General features: G+C 33.8%; 1 protein-coding gene across 3 annotated transcripts in view; it reads right to left on the bottom strand.

Annotated features, from left to right (window-relative positions):
• Window positions 1–23,431, bottom strand: part of DAAM1 (dishevelled associated activator of morphogenesis 1) — a 201,860-nt gene that overhangs the window by 64,446 nt on the left and 113,983 nt on the right. For all 3 annotated transcript variants that reach the window (XM_031952665.1, XM_031952666.1, XM_003759314.4), the window contains exons 4-6: window positions 9,523–9,594; window positions 3,279–3,373; window positions 389–722 (exon numbers count right to left, since the gene is read on the bottom strand). In XM_031952665.1, coding sequence (XP_031808525.1) covers window positions 389–722; window positions 3,279–3,373; window positions 9,523–9,594 — 501 coding nt within the window. The remainder of the gene's footprint in view (window positions 1–388; window positions 723–3,278; window positions 3,374–9,522; window positions 9,595–23,431) is intronic.

Raw genomic sequence — 23,431 nt, 5'->3', positions numbered from 1 at the left:
TCTTTATGACTGATTAAAAAGTAATCACACCAACTTTTCCAAACTTGTCTTCCTAAAATTAAATGGCTAATTAGGAATTTCTCAAGGAAGATTCTCCCTTTGAAGATATAGACAATATTTATTGAAAGTCTCAGTAAAGTATACTCTAAAAGGTAATGCATTAAAAGAGCAATGTTGCAATCCACTAAGCCTCCTAAAACTTTGTTTTGGTCAGTGATAAGTATCAACTTCCACAGAGACCAAGTCAGAAATGTTTGAAAGAGCATGACTAGACTCTTAAGTGACATGAAATACAATGATTTCCAAGACAGAAAGGAATAATTTATAGTCCTTCAAAAGTAAGTCTATTTTGTAAGCATGTGACTTAGATAAATTAGAGACCACATACCTGAAAACGAGTCCTTTCACTGGCATACTTCTGATAATGTAGCATGGCCTGTAGAACTTTTTTGTGACCTCCGGGAACCAGGCACACAGCGCCCATGATTTCCAGCACTGCCACCTTTGTCTTAATATTCTCAGTGCTCAGACTCTGAGCGATTACATTAATACTCTCTGAATGGGCCATAACATGAGCCCGTCCTTGAGAGTTGTTCATTAGCGCTTTTATACATCCAATGAGTGAGGTATGTATTTGAGACTCTGATGTCTCATAGTCCATGGTTTTTAGAAAGTTCAGAATACATGATAAGCCATCTAAATCAATAAATCTGGTTACAAACCTGTCAGGAAAATAAATAGATTAAAATTAAGACAATTCAAAGTTCTGTCTGCTTCTCCCACCAGCCCCCAACAGAGACACAATTCTTAAGCAGAAAATCTGTCTAATCCTTAAAATTTGACCAATACTGAAACTTTGCTGTGATATTCTTCAGTATAAAACTACACAAAGGGTTGATCATCCTTTGGCTCTCTCCATTACTCACAAGTGCTCAGTTTTCAGAAAGAGAAATTTAAATATTCCTCTATATGAATGTGACCTTCTAAAATGTTTTTTCTTATGTTTCACTTCTCCTAAATCCTTCTTTTGTCCTCATTGAAGCTTCCAATCCTTCTATTCCTTAGAATAGGCCATTTTTTTTCAGGCCATTACCTCTCCTCTGATTTCAGTCTCTTCCCTCTTGACTACATTTAACCTATCTGGTTTCATCCAAAGAGGATTGGGTTGAAGAAATATCAAAAGGAGCTTATTAAAATATCAATTAGAAGGCTTTCCCCCAGTATCCACTCCACTGATGTTTTAATGGTGACATAATAGTATAGCTATGGAAAATCTTAAAATGATGTACGCCTCTCATGCCATTTATAGATAACAAGAACCATACAGAAAATAGGGAAATATGAAAGAAATAATTAACTTCTTTTCAGATTTTAGTTATGCATTTTTTTCATTATACTCAGTCTCCTTGTAATTTGGTATAGTATTAAACCTTGCTTCTCTATTTTCTCTTCCCTCTATATAAATGGTAAAGTAAGAATATTTACAAACATTAGGTCATTTTAGCATTGAATATATGGTATCTGAATGATTAATTCATAAATATTCTAAGACTGGATTACCAATGTAACCTGCATATCATTTTGAAAGCTCTGAATCATGGTTGTAAAATCATGTGTCTAAAGCTTTCTATAACCTCTAGGCCTCTCAAGTAAGATACAAACTCTGATTCTTCAAAAAAGTATACCTAAAGAGTTTCTAAAAGGCAATAGAGAAAGTATACTTTTTTATTCATAAACATATGCATATAAATTTGTAAAAAATATGTGAATATTGCTTTACATATAAATTATAGATGATTTATATATAAGTGCTTTTTCATAAAATATAGGTCTTATAACACACACACACACACACACACACACACAAACATCTAACCTAGCGTTTCCATGAGAAAACTAGAAAATGCAATTTCCTTGTCCAGATATCAATAATATTGGGGGAAAAAAAACACCTAAAGAATTGTGTACAACAATCCTAAGTGAAGAGATTGTTTTGTTTTTTTTAAATCAGTTTTCCTAACACAGAGACCAAGATTTTATCCTTACAAATTAATATGTGTGATACATGTATTTAGTACTTTAAGGGTAGCAGGGAAAGAGAGAGGAAGAGACAGATGGACTTTATATCTTGTATTTATCTAGCTCTCTTTTGCATTATATTTATTTATATGTGTATCATATTCCTCTAAAAGAGAGGAGCTTAAAAAGACAATGACTATGGCTTGCTTATATTAGCATATCTGCCAGTGCTCAATGTTGTGCACAGAATAGGGCTTTGATGTCTACTATATCTACTAATTGAAAGGAAGTAGAAGAATGAGAATATAGTGGATAAATAGTAAGACACCTAAGTGGTGCAGTGGATAGATTGCTGAGCTTGGAGTCAGGATGATTAATTTACATGAATTTAAATTTGGTTTTAGACACTCCCTAGCTTGGGTGAATCATTTAACTTTGTTTGCATGCCTCAGTTTCCTTATGTGTAAAATGAGCTGGGGAAGGGAATGACAAACCCCTCCAGTATCTCTGCCAAGGAAAGAGTAAATGGAATCAGAGAAATGGACACATCTGAGGGGAAAAAAATGATAAGATGGATAGGAAATGCTAGAACATTGGTAAAAATAGTCTTCTCTTACAGGCCTTGTTGGATCTTTGGGGATCTTACATTGATTTTCTCAGATGTCTAACTTCTCCTCAAGACTGTCTTTAGAAACTCCAAGACTGGATTAAGCTTTTAAAAGACTCATTTTCATAATTTCTTCCCATAGACAGTGAACATGCGATTAAACAGTCCTCTGCCAGACAATTAATTGACAGAAAGCAAGTTAGAGCCTACCTGATTATAATTCAGTATTATTTTCTTCATCTTACAAAGAGGCATTAATAATATTTGTCCTAACTACCTTCACAGGATTATTGTAGGGATCAAAGGAGATAACTGATATGAGAGTGTTCTGTAAATCATAAACCACTATAGTAACATAAACTGATAATGGGAAAATGTTCTTATTTTCCAGTCATCTAATGTAGACCAAAAGACAAATCTAACCGATCTTGATGTACCAGCTGTACTTGATTCTGAACAACTGTATGCATGAAATGCACCTGAATAATTTTTAACCATTAGATATCCTAGAGGAGCTCTTGGAAAATGGAGGGTGAGGCAGCTTTGAAGTAAAGGCCAAGCAGAAAAGATGAATTCTCAATATCAGAGAATGTGCTGCCAGTTGGTGACTAGGGGGAAGATGGAAAAAACAGACTCAGGACAAAAGAAGTACCTCATAGGTTTTGTTCTCAGTGCAGTCTTCAAACTTTCTATTGTCTTACTTCTTTCCTCTTCCTCTTCTTTTTCTAAAATTAGCAAGGATTTTCTCTATAGGAAGAGAGTGAAATAGAGGTAGAATCACAAATCATTTCTCCTTAAAGGTAAATAAAATCATGACAAAGTCACAGGTCATAAATAGGGATATTAGCTCTGTTACTGCCACAATTAATGAAAATAAGCCATGTAAGAAATTTATAATCAAAATTTTTTTTCTAGTTCATATCCCATAGCAACCAACTCCAAAGACCATCCAGATATTTCTTTTCTATAAGGTTTCAATCATTTTAAGAACTCTTCAAGGATAACCCATACTCTCAGAAGACTGAAAATGAAGTCTGGTAACTCATCTCTTGACAGAAAGGTAAGAGACTTAAAATGCAGAATAAGACATACATTTTTCAACAAGGTCAAAAAAATAAGAATTTACTTTTCTCCCCCCAGTTATATTCATTCATTCATTTTGCTGGGTTGTAACTTTTACTACATTTTCTTTTTAAAAAAATAATAATAGATTTTTATTTTCAAAATATATGCCAAGATAGTTTTCAGCATTCACCCTTGCAAAACTTTGTGTTCCTCTCCTCCTCCCCTAGACAGCAAGTAATCCAATTTAAGTTAAACATGTGCAATTCTTCTAAACATATTTCCATATTTATCATGCTGCACAAGAAAAATCAGACCCCCTCCTCCAAATGAGAAAAAACAAAAGGCAAGCAAACAACAACAACAAAAAGGTGAAAATACTATGTTGTGATACACACATAATTCCACACTCAGTCCACATAATCCTCTTTCTGGATGCAGATGGCTCTTTCCATCACAAGTCTGTTGGAACTGACCTGAATCACATTACTGTTAAAAAGAGCTATGACCATCAGAATTGATCATCACATAATCTTGCTGTTGCTTTGTACAATGTTCTCTTGGTTCTGCTCACTTCACTTAGAATCAGTTAATAATTTAAGTCTCTCCAGGCTTTTCTAAAATCATCCTGCTGATATTTCTTAAAGAACAATAATATTTCATAACATTAATATACCATAACTTATTCAGCCATCCCCTAACTGATGGGCATCCACTCAGTTTCCAGTTCCTTGTCACTACAAGAAGGGATATTACAAACATTTTTGCACATGTGGGTTTTTTTCTCCTTTTATATGAGTTCTTTGGAATATGGATCCATTAGAGACAAAGGATCAGAGTATTCACAGAGTATTCACAATTTGGAACATGGTTCCAAATTGTTCTCCAGAATGATTGGATCATTTCACAACTCCAACAATTAATTTGTGTTCCAGTTTTCTCCCTCCCCTGCACAGTTATCATTATTTTTTCCTGTCATTTTAGCCAATTAGAGAAGTGTAAAGTGGTACCTCAGAGTTGTCGATTTGCAATCATTTAATCAATAGTGATGTTGAGCATTTTTTTTAATATGACTAGAAATGGCTTTAATTTCTTCATCTGAACCTTCATACAGTTCATCTGTTCATATCCGTTGACCACTTATTAATTGGAGAATGGTTTGCAGAATTTGTTTTTCTTGATTATGTTTATTTTCTATAAGGGTTTTTTTTTTTTTTTTCCTTCTCTCTTACCCCTTTCCCCTCATTGGTCATTAATGAGTTGTTTTGATTTCCATTTTGAGGAGGAGCCCAAACCAGACTTTGCTGGAATCTCTCTCCCACACCTCACTTTTTCATGCTATATTCTTACCTTAGGATGTAAGCTCCTTGAGGGTAAGGACTTTTTTTTCTTCTTTTATTAGCTAATAAAGCTAAGCAAGAAGATTAGCATATAGTAAAGATTCAATAAAATGCTTGTTGCCTATTTGCTTTCTGGTTAAGAAAACTTTGTTTTGCAGAGAGAGGAATGAAAATAAAAACTTGTTAATTGAAAAAATATTAAAAGAATAATAAAAGGTCTCAGTCATATCAAATATTTGAAACAAGTCAGAATCTGAAATACTCTGTGTATATGGAAATAGATATACAAAAATGCACCTCATAATCATACTGTAATGTAAATCTTCTGACTGCATAAAATGAAGATTAAATCCATAGACAGATATTATATTCTAGCCAATGAAGTATTTTTAAAAATTACTTAATACTGTGGGAATACAAGAAGCAATTAAAAAGAGGCCAAGTACTTGAGATCAGAATGATTTTTTTTCCCTTAACAAAAGTCCAGTGAGGTTCCTTTAGTATTTTCCCTGATTCTTAAGATCACTGAGTCCCAGAAGAAAGCGAAATACATAAATTCAAATATGCTTGCTCTCTCAGAGTATACAAGTTCTTTGTGAATAGGCAATAAGTCTTATTCAATCTTTGTACAGGGCCAAATGTACTATAAAAAGTTTATAAATTCTTTTTTAAAAAAAATCAAAAGAATAGTTGAATTTGTCTTCATGCTAAGATGGAAGACAACATCACTTGAAGATGTTATTCAGGCAATGAGGATATTTCTGGCATTCCTTTGCAGGGGTTATTTTGAGAGCTAACTCAAAGGAGTTAATAAATTACTCCAAGAATATGATAATTAAACATGCAAATCTATTACTGTCATAAGTTTATAGACTTACTGAAAGGCTTTCCCCTCTATTTTATAAAATTTGCTTTATCTTTTTAGAAATGTTCTTAAAATTCCCATTTTCTGATAAGCTCTTACTGATGCAATATTATCACTTACTTAAAAGACTATGAAGCTACTAGCTACTGTTTTTTATGTTCAACTCAACCAATGCTGGACTAAATTTAGTTTTGCAACTTTCATTAGTATTCTGAGAAAATCTTTTCTTGGGGAAGAGGGAAGTTTAAAAAGGGCTTCATTTAATTTATGTAGATTTCAATAGTTCATAGAGTCTTTTCCATTCCATTTCTATAGATCACTTAAAGAGTGGCTATAATTGTTTTTAGTAAATCTATATGATTTACATACATACATACATACACACACACACACACACAGTAGTGTCAGTATCAGATTTAAATAATTTAAAGTCAAGAATGGCACTCTCTCTGCTTCTTTTTAATACAAGTATTTCATTTCAAAATAAGGAAGAGATGAATCCTGAAGGAAATGGCTATCTCATTAGAATACACAAAAAACAGCAAATAATGTGACCGTAAATTTAAAAGACACAATAATACTATTATGTTATTATTTCTACTAAAACTATCTTCTTGCTAGTGATGCTGTTGGACAGTTAGCTGTCAGTATGCTACAGAAAATGAAGTTGCCGTGCAGAAAAAGACACTAAATTCTTGTTTCTTGAAGCTCATTCACTGAAAAAGTCAGCCCATAACTAGCAAAGAACATTTAATCTTCCCCATGGATGAATAGTTTTAGATATTGTAGCATGACTCTCTGAATTTGCTATGGAAAATCAATTCATTTGTGAAGGTGCCTTACCTATGACTGAACTGAATTCATAGAGCATTAATAAAAACAAATCAGTGTTTTCAATAATTCCTTTGTGATAATTAAATATCACAAGCAAACACTTTGTGTAGTTGGCCATGAATAACAAATATAAATTGTATTCAATACAAAATTCATTCTTTTAAATATCCTTAAACTAAGAAAGGTGGCTGAAGAAGAAATAAACTTTTGCTCTGGAGGAATCAGTAACTTTAAGAAATAGTTTTCATTGAAAGAAAATTTAAAACAATGCATTAGCAACTTTCTTCCAAAAAACATGGAACTCTAGAAACCTCACTGGTTCATTAACTATTGATTCCTTTTTTCTTTTAGTTATTATCCACTTAAAGCTAACCCAGATTCAGGACACTTTCAATGGACTTATGATGGAGAAAGCCATCTGCACCTAGAAAGAAGGCTGGGAACTGTGTCTGGATCACAACATAGTATTTTCTTTTTTTTTTTTTTTTTTTTTTTTTTTTATTTAATAGCCTTTAATTTACAGGATATATACATGGGTAACTTTACAGCATTAACAATTGCCAAACCTCTTGTTCCAATTTTTCACCTCTTACCCCCACCCCCACCCCCTCCCCTAAATGGCAGGATGACCAGTAGATGTTAAATATATTAAAATATAACTTAGATACACAATAAGTATACATGACCAAAACATTATTTTGCTGTACAAAAAGAATCAGACTCTGAATTATTGTACAATTAGCTTGTGAAGGAAATCAAAGATGCAGGTGTGCATAAATATAGGGACTGGGAATTCAATGTAATGGTTTTTAGTCATCTCCCAGAGTTCTTTTTCTGGGTATAGCTAGTTCAGTTCATTACTGCTCCATTAGAAATGATTTGGTTGATCTCACAACATAGTATTTTCACCTTAATGTTTGCTTGCTTTTTGTTTTCTTTCTCACTTTTTCCTCCTTTTTGATCTGATTTTTCTTGTGCAGCATGATAATTATGGAAATATGTGTAGAAGAATTGCACATGTTTAACATAAATTGGATTACCTGCCATAGGAGTAGAGTGGAGAGAAGGTAGGGAGAAAAAATTTGGAACACAAAGGTGTTTGCAAGGGTGAATGTTGAAAACTCTCTATGCATATGTTTTGAAAATAAAAAGCTTTTTAAAAAGAAAGCCAACCCAACCCTTTTTTGGCAGGTTAAAAAAAGAGGGAAACAGAGTAAACAAAACAAAGTAAAAAATATAAATGTATTCTTTAAAGTATCAATAATATTCAATTCCAGGATTCTGAATCAAACACCATAATATTGAAAGTTTTCCTCAGAGTGTAATAGGCATTCCAGAGTCTAAAAGAACACAAACATTTCAGTATACTGAAAACTGTCTAATGTAGAATTCAACACTCACTTGTGTAAGGGTATAAAATAACCCATCTTTAATTTTCATTTGCCTAAAATTTTGAACAAAAATTCTAAACTACAATACTTAATACTTTTTAAGTTACAGAATTTAGCAAGAAATTTTAAATTCTTACTTATCAAAAAGAACTTTCTGATAATCACTAAAAACCTTGAAAATCCTTAGGGCAAAGGCTTATTCCTTTACTTTTAGGGTATTATTCACATTTGCCAGACTAATGGTTTAATATGCAATATTATCATATTTCTATTGTACATTACATTATTATATTACACATATATCTATAACATATATACATATTTAATATAAAACATATAACGGCAATAAGAACATCCAAAAAGGTGAAAGCAGGATATGTAAAAAAAACTTCTAGAGTCTAGCAAAATGTGAATGGTTCATGTATCATGAACTTACAGTTTGTTTTAAACTTTTGCAAAGCAGCATATATTGAGCTTTCTAAATAAGGAAGATGAAGATTGGTGAACAATGTTCAGAGCTTCAAACAAGGAAAGTTATACTTAAGAAAATAAGTTCAAGATTATATTTTAATGACAAAAAACATATATTTTTTTCTCCATAGAGTATTTCAAAGACATAGAATAAAAATGGGAAAGGCAACTTTTTGTAAGCTGTTATATTAAATGTGAAAAATTTGGCCAGTTCATTTCAGCTAGATGTTTTACGTTTAACTACTAATATGCTTGTTCAGCTAGTATAAACTCAAAATTGAGGGACCTATGTGCTTAAAACACACATTTTGGTCAAAATAAGTACACTGTAGTAGGAATTCATGTACCAAGAGGATTCCCAAGGACATCTCAAAGCTATTCAGCTAACTTAATTTTGTCAGTCATTCTGATATTTCTTTGTATTTTATAGTCCTGGAAGAATACATTGTTAGTCTTGAAAGAAGAATCTGCCTGCTTCTTTCAATAGTAGAGGGATAAAAAGGATCTATATATGGATGAGACCTTGGGACTCACTCCAAGTAATAAAGGAAATATGAAACATCAGTAGAAGAATTCAATGTCACAATATTAAAATGTGTTAATTTCCCAGGTGTTACCATGTATCCAGATGAGTATCCAGATACCATATATCCAGAGGATATAGCTAAAGAAGAATGTAAATCAGATTCCAGGAGATTAAATTTCCTGTTAGAATGTTGAATTCATATTATTTTATTGCATGTTTTAACTTAGAGAATATTGGAGAACTTATTTTAGTGATTTTTAAGAGGATTTTAACATGTAAGATAATGATATTAGAATGTGTTACCCAAATTAAAATCTTCATATCTGATTCTAGGCTATTTACTATGCAATAGTGCTTTGTACTAAACTTGTTTTCCCCTACTATCATAACACATAAAATGTACCTACAGCAGCCATTGAGTTTAGCTGATCAATATAGAACTCAGGCCAACTTGTAGCTCCCTTGTTTTCTTCCTGATCCTAAAAGAGGAAAAAAAAAAAGATAGCAAAAATTAGAATAATTTTTGAATAATATCATCTAATAAATATTTGTATGCACATTATTCCAGGGCAATGCTAAAAACGAATGGATGGCATGCCTTTTCCTAAACTTCCAGTAAAGCACAAATATCAAGCTACTGAATTAATCCTCTAAAATGCCCACCTGACCAGAAACATGTTCCTGATGTCATACCCTGTGAGAAATCTACAAGTGTGAATAACATAGCCCCTGAAGGACACTTTCTGGTTCAAATAGTATACTGAAATAACACAAATACATTTTACATGGTAAATCAATTGTTCTTGAAGAGAACCAAAGTGACATTCTGTTGGGGTCAAGACACTGTGTGTCCAATTGTGGCTCAGAAAAACAATGCTAGCTTGGAATGCTCTACCACAGCTTGGGCATGAATAATCCATATGAATATTTGGAGTAGAAATGTCTCAAGTTTTGTGTATCTTTTTTTTGAGCTCCTGCATGATAAAGCCGTATCTTCAAAGATCTTTTTCAAATGACAGGTCCTATAAGGCAAACAGTTTTACTGAATGATTAAGTGATCTCTAAAGTCTGAATTGCACCAAGTATAGTATAACAAGATGAACAAATATAAATAAAACTATAAACAACAAAAAAAAATTGTCCTAAATCATACTTCAGGATTTCCACCATCAAAATTATCACAATTTATGTTTAAATAGTGCATGATTTTCAAAGCACTTATATATGGTTTTTAATTAGTGCTCATAACTCTATAACATAGAAAAGGCAGGTATTATCATCATGTTATAAACAAGAAAATTGAGAGAAATTATGTGATAAGCTAAAGGACACCTGGAGAGAAAGAGGCAGAATTGGTGACAGAGCACTCTTTTCATCACTGAAAGTATTAACTACTCAGGGGTCCTCAAACTTTTTAAACAACGGGCCAGTTCACTGTCCCTGACTGTTAGAGAGCCGGTCTATAGTAAAAACAAAATTTTGTTTTGTGGGCCTTTAAAAAAGAAACTTCATAGCCCTGGGTAAGGGGGATAAATGTCCTCAGCTGCTGAATCTGGCCCTCGGGCTGTAGTTTGAGGACCCCTGATACACGCTTGCAATTGTATTGTATTCTACATTGCTTATTGAGACTCTAGGAGACAGTTTAAAAAAAAAAAAAAAAAAAAGATCTGTTTGGAAATAGCTTGCATTAGATGAAAATGGAATAAAGAAGAAAACCACAGAATTTAGCCACCCTTTCAAAGAAAAATAAGTGAGGTTCCTATATTCCTATATCTTGGTAAAGGATTTAGGGGAGAGGAATTTAGATTGACTAAAATGAAATATATAGTAGACCTAGGGTTAGAAGTGAGAAATTCAGGGCCCCATTGAGCTACCTGATCTTAATCCTGACATTAAATCCAAACCTGTTTCAGTCTCTTGACTAAAACTCTCTCAAAACCCACATACTACTTACTATGAATCATTGGGAATCATTAGGACTGGGGTCTGATTTGGAGTAGGGGGTAGGGTGTAGAGATGAGAGAATTAGAAATTAAACATATTGGTCAGTGGTTCCAAATATTCCAGCAAACATTTATATTATAGATGCATGCATGTGTGTGTGTGTGTGTGCATGCATGTAAGTTATTATAGCAAAATTATCCTTCATATGAAAATAATACTTTTGGGAATTTCTGAACAACAGTACAAGTGAAATTAAAATCAGTACAAGTGTAAAAAAAAAGTGTAGAAGTCTTTTCCGGGCTTAAAAGTATCAAATTATCTAATGACTTGAAAACAGAACTTAGACACTTCTTTAGTTTGATAGTTATATTGTTTTTCTTCTCTTTTAAAATTTTTTTATTTTAGCTTTTTTTTAAAAAATAAATTATATTCCAAATTTTCTCCCTCCTAGAACCTTCCCATTCATTGAGAAGGAAAGCAATATGATATTAATTATACATATGAAATTATGCAAAACATAGTCCTATATTTTCAGAGAATGATTACAATTTCTATTAAACATTTCTGGGGGGAGTAAAGAACTATGCCAATTGTTTACTATTTACTAATGAAGTAGTAGATACATCTGTAACATTTGATTTAACAGCTAAAAACTAAGAGTAACACTATGAAAGAATATGGTTAAGGAAATATTATTACTATCACTATTACCTTGAATCCATCTCTACCTATTGGAGCATTGGAGCATTTTATTATGTTCTTATGTAAAATACCTAACGTGTGCCAGGCATACTTCACCAATAGAACATTTTTTCAGTCACTATTTAGTTGTGTCTGATTCTTTGTGATCCCACTTGAGATATTCTTGGCAAAAACAAAAACTGGACTGCTTTGCCATTTACTTCTCCAGCTCATTTTATTCATAAGAAACTGAGGCAAACAGATTTAAATGACTTGCCCAGTGTCATACAAATTATCTGCGACTAGATTTCAAATTCATGAAAATGAGTTTAAATTTCTAGCCCAATGCTCTATCCATTTGGCTGTCCAACAAAATACTATTATAAATAAATCTTTTGAAACAGAGCTATTCTGAGGGAGGAAAATAAGTTTCAAACTGAACTGTCATACAATCTCAAGTAAAAGGGATAAGCATATAGGCACACATGATTGTTTTAAGCTAGTAAGTTTATATTTAATAAGGTCCATGAACTTTGTTAAGGAAGTAGGCAATAGATGATTGAACAAACACCAGAGAAATGACTTGGGTGTTGTACTCCATTACATTTCAGAATACCACTGGATACAATTTTTATATAACTAAACAAAATGACTGGATTTACGACCTAGATACCAGGATCTAGCTCCATTATATTTGTATTTTCTTCCCTCTCTTTTCAAAGGATTATTAGCTAAACTTCAACATTACTAGAGTATTTAAGAAGCCCAAATCCACAGCTATTCAACAAAGTTTGGAAATATAAAAAGATAAAATGATTCTGGACCTAGGCAAATTTCCAAAAGTCAACCAAAATCACATGTACATCAGAGATCATGTGAAGGCCTGCCCAATTTAAACTCTAGTAGTCACTGTTACAGGAGAGAGGTTCTAAATCAGATAAGCAAGATTAGTGTCTGTACTGAGAGATTCCTTTACATGTTGTAAGAATGCAGTAATCTAAACTGATTATCAAAAGTAAACTAGATACGGTAGTCAAAATAGAAAAGATGGCAGGGAGGGAACCCTTCACAGATGAATTTGAGGTTTCATACAAAATAAAGTAATTCAGATAGAAGCCTTAAAATATCTTTCTCAATAACTTGCTTTGTTGAATGTATGTCATATACAGGTTCTTCATGAATCCATGATTTTAAACTATTCATAAACAGCAAAGAATCCAGTAATTCATATCCTCTTAGAAATAACAAAAGTTCTATGTCTTATCAGTTTTATTTTTTCCTTTCATTCTCTCCTAAATCACTTCATCTTCCAAATCATCAGACACCTCAACACATCCATTCCTTTTAATCTCTTCCAACCAAGGTATGTGACTAAAGAAAGAAAAAAGACCATATTTTGCTAATTAATATGAAAATGTTCTGTGACCAAGTCCATATACATTCTTTGATTCACAGAAAAGAGATATATTATTTAGATTAGGTTAGGTTTAGAGGTCCACTTTCTGAGGAAATATATTTATTTATATTTGTCTAAAGAAATTACATAGTTGGTATGGGCTGCCACAGGGTTTAGAAGATCATATATCCCATTTTATGGGGTTATACTATTCTTGCTTACTTTTGCTTAATGAAAAGTTCTAGCATCTTAGCAATGTCTCTCTTTCCAAAAAGTTTTCATACCTTTTCTTTTTTATATCAAAGTGAATTTGGAATATGTCCTTTTCCTTCCTTCTCTAACCAGTGAGTCTACTTTGACTTTTTCTGACAATACAGTTTCTCAGTTTTCTAAGAAAGAAAGGAAACATCTTTGTGTCTCCTGCTGCGAAAAGCTAAGTCATTATAATTGAACAGTTTCCTTGTATTATTCTTTCCATTTATCACATTACATAAGAAGTCACCCCCACCACCATCTCGGTTCTGCTTTCTTTTCTCTCCATGAATTGATACAAGTCTTTCAATTCCAAAGGATTTATGATGAAAAATGCTATACATATTTAGAGAAAGAATTGATGGAGTCTGAATGTAGATTGAAGCACATGTTTATCTATGACTTCTTTCAATTGACTAATATGGAAATATGTTTTGCATGATTGCATGTTACTGAACTGCTTTACTGTCTCAGGAAGTGAGAGGGAAGGAGATAATTTGAAATTTAAAACTTTTAAAAATGAATATTAAAAATTATCTTTACATGTAATTGGGAAAAAATAAAATATAATTTAAATAAACAATAAATGAATGAATGGATGGATGTAGTTCTATTAAGCATTATCTGATAGCACAATAAAATTCCATTACATTCATTTACTGAAATTTCTTAAACTATTCTCTAATCAGTGAGTGCATGTTTTGCTTAGAAGGAAGCTATGTGGAATAATGGGTATAGCTCTGGGCCTGGCAACCCAATTTCAAATTTGTTCTTAGAAACTTACTAACTTTGTGACTTGAGCAAGGCATTTATCCTGTGCTTGTCTTAGTTTCTTTCACTGTAAAATGGGGTGAGAGATGAGAATTTTTCAACTTATTGGATTTATGGTGATGGTCAAATGAGAAAATATTTGTTAAGTATTTAGCACAATGCCTAGCACATACTAGACAATATGTAAATGCTTAGTTTCCCTTCCCCGATTTCTGAGTTCTCAGCTATCACAGAAAATGCCACTCTGAGTATTTTGGAAAATAGATGAGACTTTTCTTTCTGTCCTTAATCTCCTAAGGGTATATGCTTAGTGGTGTGAACTTTCAGTCTAAATGTACACAGGCACTATCTAATTCCATATTGTTTTTCAGAATGTTTAGACCAATTCCAACTCCTGTAAGGGAGTGCCTATCTTAGTATGGATCTTCCACCATTGACTGAATCCATTTTTGTCATCTTTCCCAATATGCTGGAGGTTAGGCAAACCTTTAGAAATATTTTAATTTGCATTTAATTTCTATTGTTAATAATTTTGTAAATGGTAAATATTTTGCATTTTTTTCAAAACTGTTAGTTCATTTTCTTTGATCACTTGTCTCTTTTAGCCAATATACAAATTACATCATTCATTAAATACAATTAGTGACACTACAGCTATATTAGTATACATTGAGTCATATTCACATCTACAAAATAAGCCTGTTGTTCTCAATCACAAGATTGATACAATGAATTCTCTTGTGAAAAGACAAGGGACCTACGACTGCTTCAAGAAAAAGACTAAGAAATGGAGAATTTACAAACAAGCAAAATGGCAATAATGGTCAGACATTAAAATTCATGTTTATGAAATAAATGAAAACACTAGCATTTTTTCAATATTACTGAATCAATTTTTAAATTTGTTAAAAAATACTTAAAAGGTATTTTTGGAAGTATTTTATCTGTGTTCTGATTAGTATAGGGGACATACTGAGGAACACCCTTTATTGATACATCTCAGTAACTGTTCTTATAGACTTTTTTTTTTTCCTTTTTTTGCTGAGGCAATTGGGGTCAAGTGACTTGCCCAGGATCACACAGCTAGGAAGTATTAAGTATCTGAGACCAGATTTAAATTCAGGTTTTCCTGAATTCAAGGCTGATGCTCTATCCACAGCACCACCTAGCTGCCCCTGCTCTTATAATTTTAAGAGAGTCCCCTGTGGCACTGAGGGTTTAAGTGACATGACACAGAGTCAATGAGCATAGGCTGGTTTTGCCTATTTTCCCTAGTTACAGGAAAACAGTTTAGTGGTTTTAAGGAGGAGAGAGATATTATGGAAGGACACTAGACTGATATGGTTGATGTATTTCGCACTGTGATGTATTTAATACCTCTGGTATGAAGGCTGCTGAGCCCTTTACAGGGCTCTTTCCATTTCTGGTGTCCAACTAATCCACCTAACTCTCACCTGTGGCTCCAAGAAGTTATACCTTGCACAGTGGCCACATCCAGGAAACCATTTCATCAGACAGGCTAAACCAGGTTGCATGTAATCAAAGGATTTCAAACTCTATATAGTAAGTTCAGAGAATGTCTATCCCAGGCATGTAAAGACTTCCTTTCCCTAGTAGAATGGGCGGATGAGAACAATTTGTTCCAATGGCCATGAAAGTAGGTGAAGCAGGTTTGGGAAGTGCTTAGGGCTTGGTTAGATATTGAAGACACCAAGGTCATCTACTGTATCTTGAGTCATCACCACCTCATCTCACTCTGTCCTGCTACTGGACAATGGTGACTTTAGAGGAGAATGAAGCAGATGACTTGATGCAACTCTGCCTCACTTAAATCCAATTTACACCACCAAAAGTTTTAATACAGTTTTAAGACTTCCATAATGACTACATTCCTGTAAATGAAAATATTAAGATGTAGCTGAACTCAGATGAAAGGCAATGAAGGCAACGTGTTTCTCAAAAAATGGACAATGAAACACAACTCTCTTTTAAAAACATAGGGGTATGTGTGGGAGGACAGGGGGTGAGAGTCAATAAATACTGAGTATTGTACATATTGTCAAATATGATGTATATTGATTTGGTTTCTCTCTCTTTTTTTTTTTGACTAGATACTAGGAAGAATCTAGAGGGTTTGGGGATAGGATTGGAGTTTCAGGAAAATCTTACTGGACTGACATAGCTTACAGAATTAGCACTTTGCTGGCTCAGTCAAACAAGCATAACCACATACCCAACAAGCACTTTTAAGGCACAGAAGAGTGTAACAATATAAAATAAATTACTTCATCATACCTCATCATGCTTTGTCAAATCTTTGACATGTTTGCTCTGTTTGCAATTTTTAGCTTAGCTGGTTAATAAATTAACACATTTTAACATATCTATAAACTCTTAACACCATGTGGAAATCCAATCAATGGCGTCAATGATCTTTGCTGCCTCACATCTTGCTCCCAGATTTGCGGCTACCAGACCAGTTTGTCAGAATGCTAAAAAGCAGGTTTTGATATAACCTGCTCTTGGGAAAACAATCAAAGTGTGTTTATGATTTGCAATATAATGCTTAATGTGAGACTATAAAGAAAACCTCTGCTTGAAATCAGTATTTACAATGTGGAGAGAATCAAGGGAAGTAAATGATAGGCAGATTTTGAGATTTCAGTCAGGAAAATATTCTTATAGGAAGTACACTAATGAGAACAGCATTCATTAAGTTCTAGAAAACATATTCTGTTTTTTTCTTACTCATAGAAATAATTAAGAGCCATATGTGATCTTAAAATTATGTCAAATTTAGACTGAAGAAATTGACTACTGGTCAATATTGAGAAGAAAGACTTGCAAAGAATATATGAGTGCCACATTGTATTGAGCTCCTTTGATACACTTTCTACTAAAATCTGCTTCATGAAATAAAAGTTTCTGGTGGGATTATCTCTCTGCAGTGATCCTTTTGTTTTTTGTTTTTTGTTTTTGTAATCCCCAGTGGTATATATCTGGCACAATGTAGAAATATAACAAATGTTTATTGAGTGACTGATTACAAGAAGACTATAGCACAGCATTCACAAAAAGAGTGTCAGGATTAAAACATCTTTACTGCTAGGATAACAGTGAATTAATACAGGACTGTAGGGCTGTCAGAATTGCTGCAGCTGCATTTGTATTTGGGAATAGAGGACAGAGAGAGGAGGAAGCCCAGACAGGCATCAGAACATGGATTTCAATTTGACACCCACTATCTGTGTGAAGTCATTTAACCTCTCATTTTGGGGATCTATAAAATAGGGACAATAATAATCTCAAGTGCCTACCCCACAGGGCTGTTGCAAGGCTCAAATGAGAATATAGAAATCTTAAATGCTAAAAATTACTATCTGCACAAAATATGAAGAAAGAGAATTTCACAATTTCAAAAGGAAATACTGACCAGAAAAAAAAAAAAAAGATAAATATAAGTTAAATAAAGAGGGACTGATTAACCTATAATTATTAATGCCTTAAATAAAGCTTATTTGTGCAGACACAACATACTTTACACCTGCAATTTAGTCATATATGGGAAATGGTGAATCGTCCAGAGGAGTTTCCTGTGTTTTGGTGATGGCAGGATATTCATGTATTCCAGCAGTCAAAAGTCTGCTAAAGATGGAAACATAATTTGCTAGAGTTGGCATGGAAGCCAGAGGGCAGTAAAGTTCAAAGGAGAGTTAAAGGGTGTTACAGACTGAACCAGAGTTGTCCTTTGTTTATCACAGTAAGTGACAAGTGAACTTAACATTATGTCCTGTTTTCATACACAGTAGTGTTGGTAGAGTTTCTTTTTTGCCTCATCAGTACATAAAGGGAATATTTTCCATTTTCCGAAATCCACTTATAATGAATGCCCTACAATCTTTAGTACAGTATAGTTCTTTCATGAAGCTCATGCTGGACCTGGGGGTTAGGAAGTCCTGAGCTCAAATCTAGCCTTAGACACTTATGTTTTATATATATATACACACACACACTTATATACATGATCATGGGCAAGTAACTTAATTTTTTTTTTTTTTTGCTGAGGCCACTGGGGTTAAGTGACTTGCCCAGAGTCACACAGCTAGGAAGTATTAAGTGTCTGAGGTCAAACTTGAACTCAGTCCTTCTGACTTCAGGGCTAGTGCTCTATTCACTGCACCACCTAGCTGCCCCTAGTAACCTAATTTTTGTCTTGGTTTCCTCATTTGTAAAATGGGGATAATAATGACTTCTACCTCCCAGGGCTATTCTGAGTATAAAATGAGAATATTTGAAAATAATTTTGCAAACCTTAAAGTGTTATGTAAACACTAGCTATAATCATTATATTTATGCATATTGGACATTAAAAACAATGATTGCCATCCAAAAGCCTTTGAAAGAAAAGGATCAGAAGTTCTAAACCTTTTCTTCTTCTTTTTTTTTTTTTTTTTCCTGAGGCAATTGGGTGATTTGCCCAAGGTCACAAGCTAGGAGGTGTTAAGTGTCTGAGGCCAGATGTGAATTCACACATCTTGCTTGTGAGTGAATTCGCACTGAGGACCTCTTGAGGTTCTATCCACTGTGCCACCTAGCTGTCCCCTAACCCTTTCCTTTAAAAAAAAAAAAAATTTGTGGGAGAGATATACATGTAAAAAATTCAAGTTTCAGGATTTAGAACTAGTGTATAGAATATTTATCTGGAATTTATATTTGGGTTTGACAGAAGCAGCAGGGGTTTGCTAATTAAGATAACACTAGTTTTTTCTTTGATTTTTCACTTGTTAGAAATTTACAGAAGATCTTAAATCAACATAATTCCCTACTGTAGAAAACACAAGAATCTTAGGATATTGTTTAAGTGTTTAGATGAAACCTCAAGAGAGAATTTGGATAGAGTATTTACATAAGGCTTTAGATCTTCATAACACTCTGTGAAGTAGGTACTATTACTATCTCATTTTCCAAATGAGGAAACAGGCAGAAAGAACTCAAGTGACTTGCCCCGGATTACATAGCTACTAAATTTCTGGGGTAGCACACAAACTCAGATCTTGACTCCAAGTCCAGAGTTCTATCCACTCTGCCACTGAGCTGCCACATTTTTATCAATATTATTTATGTGATGTTGGGTTTCATAAGAACTACCTTCTCATCTACCCCTTGAACATCTGATATAATTTTTTCTTTATTGATAGAACTAAACCACATACTACTTCAAACCTATAATGTTTAAAGCTGATAGAGTTAAATGCTATCTTTCAGATATGTATGATGCTGCCAAACTGGGAGAGCTTTCTTTAGTAGGTTTTTGATATCAGCTGGTAAGAGTTAAGGCTTCCTTTTAGACTAAGATACTTCCCATTGAGCTTACTGGTATTTCTAACATTGAAATTATCACTAATAAGCTAGGCAAAACAGATATTAGTTAAGTAATGGCAATATAATGAGTGAATAATACCTAAAATTAGGATCCCAAAAGGTTTCACCACCCTGAAAAAAGCTTTATCTTCTTCATGGGTTTTCCCATAATTTCCATAGCTTTTGTCATCACTGGAAAATGCCAGTGTTGCTTAGTAATTCCTCCCAAACTGTTACTTACACCAAAATTTTTTAAGGAAAATATTTTCATAAAGCACACTGCTACAGTTAGAAATACATGGAGAAAAGGATGAGATACAGGAACCTTGTGCCAAGTCTATTCTAAATAGACTATTTCTGGAGGTGATTTTCTCTGTTGTGTATTCTCAGGAGTGTATGACTCTGAGAAAGGGATGATAGTGATATTGTAGCACTTAAGACAAATAGAAAGCTCCAGAATTTTTTCCAGGATGTCCAGTTTCTAACTAATTTCTTCCCTCTGCCACCAACTACATAGAAGAAAAGTCTCCACCTTTACCAGTTAATCAGTGAAAGAAAGCTGGGTGGCCTACTGGATAGAGAATTTATCCCAGAGTTAGGAAGTCTTGATTTTAAATTTGGCCTTAACACTTACTAGCTATGTGACCTCTGGACAAAGACTTAATTTCAGTTTTCTGAGTTTCCTCATCCACAAAAATGGGACTAATACTTAGCACTTTCTTCTGAAGGTTGTTGTGAGGATCAAATGAGAGAATATTTGTCAACTCCTCTAAAAAGTTTATGGCACTATGTAATTGTTAGCCATTACTGGTAAAAATATTAACAATAATAATAATAATAGAAAACCTTTTTAAAGTTACCCAACCAACAGGATGATTTCAGAGAGACCTGGAGAGACTTACATGAACTGATGCTAAGTGAAATGAGCAGAACCAAGACATCATTATACACAGCAACAAGAAGACTATATGATGATCAATTCTGATGGACGTGGCTCTCTTCAACAATGAGATAATTCAGACCAGTTCCAATTGTTCAGTGATGAAGAAAGCCCCATACACCCAAAGAGAGCCTGTAGGAATTAAGGGTGGACCACAACATAGCATTTTCATGCTTTCTGTTGATGTTTGCTTGCATTTTGTTTTCCTTCTCAGGTTTTTTGTTTTTTTTTTCTTTCTAGATCCAATTTTTCTTCTGCAGCAAGATAACTGTATACATATGTATACATATATTGGATTTAACATATATTTTAACATATTTAACATGTGTTGGACTACCTGCCATCTAGGGGAGTAAGTGAGGGGAAGGAGGGAAAAATTTGGAACATAAAGTTTTGCAAGGATCAATGATGAAAAATTAGCCATGCATTTGTTTTGTAAATAAAAAGCTTTAATTAAAAAAATAATAATAAAATAAAATTACCCTGTAGGTAAGCCTAAAGGATTCATAAGTCTATTTTTCTTCCAGAAGATGCATGCCTTCTAGTCCCGCTAGGCAAACATTTATAGCACCCAAATCTTTTCACATGACTATTACTATAAAAGAGACCAAAGTATAGCCCTCAGGCAGTTTAAGAATTTGTGAGAAACAAGTCATAAATACAAAAAAAAAAAAAAAAATCAATGAGGTACAAAAGAATGCTAGATTTGAAATCAGAGGACCCAAGATTGAATCTTCATTCCCTTACTAGCATGGTAACCTTAAGAAAGCAACTTTATGTGTCCTCAGCTTCTTTATCTTTAAGAAGTGGTATGAAGACAAAGAATTGTAGAGCTCTTTTTACTTTAATACCTAGGACCTAGAATATACAGCAATCAGAGAAGAGGGAAATATATCAACTGATGTTGATACAGGAACAGCTGATGGACACATTCTCCAAAAAAACTGGATACTTATTTTTATAGCACTGGCCTTTGAAATAAAATGAAAGAATTGTGAGTTCTAAATTGAGTTCCTTCTATTCATGAGGAGAAAAATGCCGTGAAAGCTGGAATAAGGTTTTAATATGCTTTTGTAGAAAGTTTGTAGGCTATCCTGGAACTTTCATCAGGTCTGAGATCAAAATAATCACAGTTACTGCCAAAACAGATGATAAATGGTATGATACAGCTTCACAACCCAGTCTTCTTTATCACGAACTTCACCAAAGCAGGAAATGAGGTATTTTTGCTCATTTGGAAGGAGTGGAGATTGGATGCTTATTAAAACAAACAAACAAAAAAAAATATCCAGTTAAATAGGAAAAGACCCAAGTCTTTTCATTGGATAGGCTAAAAGGACGTAACCATCCTTGACCAATGGTCACCAATGTTGTCTGCTTCCCACAGGTCATGTCACTTCTTGTCACTTTCTGTCTGAGTTTTTAGAGATCATGTGACTTCCCTGGCTCCTTTTTAGACCCAGAGTCCAAGGCCTGATCTCTCAGCTCTGGGAATAGGGATCACGTGATTTAGTCTCAATACTGAGAAATACTTCATCTAATCAGTCCCATTCAAGACTGACTCTTCTTATTCTATAAGTAAAGTTGGAGAACAATTGGTTACAATTATCGATCAATACCTGCTTATATATTTGAAAACTTAAGTCAATGACCTCGTAATCTTCTTTCCCCAAAAAACAACAGTTCCCACTCAGTTGGTCTTTCCTTATGGTTTTCATCTCTTAAATGCCACTAATCCTATTTAAACTTGCCCAAGAAAGTTCCTACATGTCCTATGTCCTATGTGAGCACTGTAGCAGAAACCAAGCCTAGAGACCTTAGAAGTCATCCAGTTTAACCTCTTCATTTACAAATAAGGAAACTAAGACTAAGGGTTTCCTTCTCTGTGTAAGAAACAAAATATCTCACCAAGAACTCCACTGACTTACTGATGAATGCAGCAAAGATTTATTTTACATTCTTGTAAGAATGAGTGCCTAGGCGAAGAGACACCCCTTTTAAACTCCAAAGGAAGCATTTTATTTCCTATCCTGAAGCATAAGTCCCTCCCCTGATTCCCCATTAATTGGATGTTACAGAAGTTATAGAACATAAATCTTTACCCCTTATTACATAGCCAGTCCCTTCACCCAAAGAAGCTTCCATTCTAGAACAGGGAGAGGTAAGAGAGGAGGGCTAAGGGTAGAGAACAAAAGATTCTTTTCTAATCTCAAGCCACCACCTCTAAACACAAAAGTCAAGCCCTGCCCCCAAGGAGCTTACATTCTTTTGGGAGAAGATAAATTCCACCTTTGGTTATTTCTTGATGTCCTTGTGGATTTCACTTTTCTAATTTAAGTTTCATTTTTTTAATTTAATTTTCATAACTGTGGAAAACAAATGTCCATGCATTTCTCACATCTGGGTTTGGAGACCAACAATTGGCCTCTAAGGAAAGCAGAAAATCGAAGGAATCAAGAAAGGTTGAAGAAACTGAAGGAGTATACTACTCCATCTTATATTTCTCGGTCCTGGGAGGCAAAAAACTTGAAGGAGTTAATAATGCCTCTGTTTTTCTCTAATTTACTATGTAAACATGAGCATTTTACATATGTAGGCCTTCATTTTTGCATCTATAAAATGGGAGGTGGGGTTTCTCTGTATTTATTTATTTATTTATTTATTTTTTGCTGAGGCAGTTGGGGTTAATTGACTTGCCCATGATCACACAGCTAGGAAGTGTTAAGTGTCTGAAGCCAATTTTGAACTCAGGTCCACCTGACTTCAGGGCTGGTGTTCTATTCCACTGCACCACCTAACTGCCCCAAATTTAGACAATTCTTGGGAAATAGCAGCTAGTTAGTACAATGAATAGAGGGTTGAGATGGAGGTCAGAAAGACTCATCTTCCCAAGAGATCTAGTCTCAGGCATTTATTAACAATAATATAGACTCTGGGCAAATCAATTAGCCCTATTTGCCTTAGTTCCTTA

The sequence above is a fragment of the Sarcophilus harrisii genome, chromosome 2, assembly GCF_902635505.1.
Source record: "Sarcophilus harrisii chromosome 2, mSarHar1.11, whole genome shotgun sequence".
Taxonomy (NCBI): Eukaryota; Metazoa; Chordata; class Mammalia; order Dasyuromorphia; family Dasyuridae; genus Sarcophilus; species Sarcophilus harrisii.
The sequence above is the reverse complement of the archived record's forward strand: the minus strand, read 5'-3'. Positions and strand labels throughout refer to the sequence as shown.